Below are 4,531 nucleotides of genomic sequence, written 5' to 3'. Positions count from 1 at the left end.
GGCTTAAAAATGCCGAAGTCTAAGCAGCTTTTCAAACTCAATTAGGCGTCTTATGAGCCCCGTGAAAAAAAGCCAATTTCTAAGCCAGTTTTAGAAAAGAAAAGTATGGGTAAGAGCACATCAGAAGTGTCCTCCTCTTGGGCGGATAAGGTTAGAGTGACAGAGGTCGGGTCCCACTTCACCTTGAAGTTGTGGACCTTGATATTAAGGATGACATTTTACATATCCTGGATAATGTTATTGATGACAATGATATTGAATGGCTTCACTGTATTGTGGGTTATTTCCTGGGGTATTCTATGCCATTTCATGCTGTCCGCTCAATTGCTTTCCGTGCATGGGAAGCTGTAGCGTTGGAAGATGTTATGTCCACTGGTACTGGTTTTTTCATCTTCAGATTTAGGGATGAGGATGCAGTGCATTCAATCCTAGAGAGAGGGTCGTGGATGTTTGGGGGCAAGTCTATTGTTCTGCAACAATGGCATGCTTAATTTTCTTTTGATAAAAGCTGCATCTCTAAGGTTTTGGTATGGGCTCGTTTGCATGGGTTGCCTTATCCTTTGTGGTCTCACAAAGGACTCTGCATGGTTTCTTCTATGTTGGGTCAACCGCTGTCGAGTGATAAGACAACTTCTAAGCGGACCCGTTTAGATTATGCCCGAGTATGTTTTGAGATAGATGCAGCAAAGCCTCTAAAGTGCCATTTTGAATTTCAATGCCTGTTATCTGCTGAACCCATTCAGATTATAGTGGAATATGAGTGGACCCCCAAGAGGTTCCTTAAGTGCTGTGTTTTTGGCCATGTTTGTCACCAACTAGAGGTACCTACTACAACTATGGCTCAGGGTAAGAGTAAGATAGTTACTAGCCTCTAGAAGGCACCGGGGAAAGCTATTGTAGTGTGATCTGAGGATTGCGAGCCTTTGAGGCAGCCAACCACTACTGATCCCATCAGAGAGAGGAAGCAGAAAAGGGATGTTCCCATACCAGCTAGAGTTTCAGTTCTGAGTACAATTAGAGATATGGATGCTTCTTTGGCTCTGGTCTCGTATCAGCAGACTGTTCGTGCAAGCAGAGGTGAATTTTCTGGCTCTGAATCGGGGTCGAAACATGATTCACCTTTTCCTATTGAGGATTAGCAAGATCGCATTATAGGTTTCACAAATTGCACGCTAAACACTCAGATTTCCTTTATAAGTTCTGGGAGTAGGCAATATACTTCCTCCAACAGGTTTCCCTCGCTTGTTCTGCATAGTGATGATCTCCAGGCACCAGATGCTACCTTATCTGGATCAGTTTCCTTGCCACCCCTGGTAAAGGGGAAATGTCAGGGAAAGTGAGGGCTTAGGCTGAAGTGATTTTTTAGCTTGTTTCAATCCCAATTCCAATGATAGGGAATTGGATTTCTGCCTCTTCTTTGGGTTTGATTGGTTTGTTAGAGACTAAGGTTGAGTAGTCTCATCTACAGTCGGTGGTTTCGGCAGTTTGTCCTTCATGGTAGTTTTTGTCAAATACGATGGATTCTATTACCTGCTGAGTTCTGGTATGTTGGGATCCTTCTCTTTACTCTATAAATAGCCTTTATTGCTCTTTTCAGGAGATTACTTGTAGGGTTACTCATGTTTTCGAGGGGTTCTCCTTTGGGATTACTTTTGTGTATGGTTCTAACGACCCTAGGAATCGCCGCAATCTATGGGATTTCCTTAGGGATCAGTCAGTAGAGTTTGATTCGATGGGGCTCCTGTGGCTTGTGTTGGGTGATTTTAATGCCATCTTGGGAGCCTCTGACAAAGTGGGTGATGATCCTCCGTGGTATGGTTATACGGATGATTTTGGCCAATGTATCCATAATGCTGAGTTGATTGGGGTTCCTTTTACTAGGCTTCGGTATACTTGGCATAATAGTCAGCGGGGCGATGGGATTATTTTACGGAAGCTCGATTGGGTTTTTGCATCACCTTCTTGGTTTCCCTATCGACCGAACATAGTTTTAGAGTTTCGACCTTGGGATGTCTCAAATCATAGTTCTATGGTTGTCTGGTTTGGTCCCCATCATGGCAAGGTACCATCCCCTTTCAAATTTCTAAATTTTTGGGCTGATCATGCAAATTTTATGGATATTGTTCAGGCAGTTTGGGACAAGCCTATTGTAGGCAATCCTATGTTCCGTCTTACGCAGAAATTGGGGTTATTGAAATGGAAGCTCAAATCTTTACATATTAGGGTTTCTAGCCATATCTCTAGCCAGGTAATTGAGGCCTGGTCTCAGTGGGCAACAGCCTAAGAAAATTTGGATTGGACCCCTTTTCTACTGAGTGTATCACTGAGGAGAGGAACCTTGCCAACTAGTATTTCAATCTTTGTTGAGATGAGGAGGCTTTTTTTAAGTAGCGGTCTCGTGTTTAGTGGCTGAACTTAGGGGATCTGAATACTAAGTTTTTTCAAAAGTCATTGATCCATAGGTAGGTTCGGAACCGCGTCCACGGTTTGACTGATGGGAATGGTACCCATATTACCGACAGTCAAGGTTTAGGGCATTTGGCGGTGGGTTTTTTTTAAGGATCTTCTTGCTGCCCGTACTCAACCTTAGATCACAGAGGCTTCTAGGTATTTTTTTGGGTGCATTTCTCCTGATATGATTTCTCCATTGACTGCTCATATCACTGATGATGAGATTAGGATTGCTTTATTCTCAATCCCGGATGATAAAGCCCCTAGTCTGAACAAATATACTTCTTTGTTTTTTAAGCGAGCATGGGATATTATTAGTATAGATATTAGAGATGCAGTGAGACATTTTTTTACTACTAATGAAATGCCAAGATGTGTTAATGCCACAAGGACTGCTTTGGCTCCTAAGGTGGAGAGCCGGAGTCGTATGACGGACTTTAGACCGATATCTTGTTGTAATGTATTTTACAAGTGCATGCCTAAGGTGATAGTGAATCGGTTTAAAGTAGTGTTTCTGGATGTTATTGGGAGTTCCTAGTCGGCTTTTGTCCTGGGTTGAAGGATTTCTGATAATATTCTGTTGACTCAGGAGCTTTTGCAGAATTATCATCTTGGGGGTACTTCACCTCGATGTGTCCTTAAAGTTGATATTCGGAAAGCTTTTGATACTGTGAATTGGGATTTCATCCTTTCGGGACTGCGTACTGTGGGGTTTCCCGAGCGTATGGTGAGGTGGATCATGACATGTATCTCTACATAGTATTTCTCTGTTGCCCCGAACGGAGAGCTTCACGGTATTTTTAGGTCCTCTTGGGGTGTTCTACAGGGGGACCCGTTTTCCCCTTACCTATTTGTGTTGGCTATGGAGGGGTTAGTGGTATCTTTTGGGAAACTCATTGGAGGTGTAGGCAGGCAACTATTACTCATTTGTCTTTTGCAGATGATTTGATGGTGTTTTGTCAAGCAGATGCTTCCTCTGTTAGCCTGATCAAATCGGCCTTGGATTATTTTGCCAAGGTTTCTGGGTTGGTGACTAATGCAGAGAAGAGCCAGTTGTTTCTTTCTAGGGTTACAGATGAGAAGCAGATTGGGTTACAGTCTAATCATGGGTTTCTAGTTGGGCTAGTTATCGATCAGATATCTAAGGGTTCCTCTGATCTCTACCCGACTTCAACATTCTGATTGTAGGCCTCTGTTAGAGTGAATTTTGTCTCAGATTAGGCTATGGACATCGGCATCATTGACCTATGCAGGCAGACTATAACTGATCAAGTCAGTGCTATTCTCCATATAGGTATATTGGTCATCTAAGTTTCTTTTGCCGGCAGCTACAGTTAGACAGATTGAGAGTATTTTGGCATCATTTCTTTGGATGGGTACTTCATTGTCGCCTTCTAGTGCCAAGGTTGCATGGTCTTCTGTTTGCTATCCATTGAGAGAGGATGGGCTGGGGATTAAGAGGATCCAAGATTGGAATAGAGCGGCTATTCTTAAGCACGTGTGGAGACTACTTAATGATAGGTCTTCTGTATGGTCCTCTTGGGCTCGTTTGGTTCTCCTCCATGGTCAGTCTTTTTGGCACATTCGAGTTACGTCTGGGGCTTCATGGGCTTGGAGGAAGATTTTACTTAGCAAGGTTTGGTGCCAGGGTCTTATTGTGACTTGTATTGGTGATGGTAGAGACACCATGTTATGGCGAGATTACTGGCTGCCGTAGGGACCTTTGTGTGACTTACTCCCTTTTAGAACTTTGACTTCCACTGGTTTGCCATGGGATGCTCGGGTTTCAAACATTATTCCAGACGGTTTGTGGGATTTTCTTTCGGGTAGTGCCGACCTTCAGCATATCTAGGACTCCATTACAGTGCAGCCTTCAGTGAGTCTTCCTAACCATCTTGTGTGGAAGGGCCACCCGTCTGGGCGTTTCTCTATTGATTCATCGTGGAATGTGTTGTGAGACAAATGGGATGTGAACTCGATTCATCATCTCTTGTGGTTTCCAGGGCATATTCCACGCCACTCTTTCATTCTCTGGCTCGCTTCTCTTAGTCAGCTTCACACCATGGATCGGCTCAGCTCT

General features: G+C 43.6%; 1 protein-coding gene across 1 annotated transcript; it reads left to right on the top strand.

Annotated features, from left to right (window-relative positions):
• Positions 1–299: 299 nt before the first annotated feature.
• LOC116123775 lies at positions 300–4,168 on the top strand. The gene is made up of 10 exons (XM_031409507.1): positions 300–416; positions 522–662; positions 744–821; positions 933–1,102; positions 1,232–1,313; positions 1,598–2,062; positions 2,129–2,248; positions 2,591–2,935; positions 3,041–3,178; positions 3,746–4,168. Exons 1-10 carry the CDS (start codon positions 300–302, stop codon positions 4,166–4,168), a joined length of 2,079 nt encoding a protein of 692 aa, XP_031265367.1.
• The last annotated feature ends 363 nt before the right edge of the window (positions 4,169–4,531 follow it).

This window comes from Pistacia vera, unplaced genomic scaffold, assembly GCF_008641045.1.
Source record: "Pistacia vera cultivar Batoury unplaced genomic scaffold, PisVer_v2 Contig145, whole genome shotgun sequence".
NCBI classification, from domain to species: Eukaryota; Viridiplantae; Streptophyta; class Magnoliopsida; order Sapindales; family Anacardiaceae; genus Pistacia; species Pistacia vera.
The sequence above is the reverse complement of the archived record's forward strand: the minus strand, read 5'-3'. Positions and strand labels throughout refer to the sequence as shown.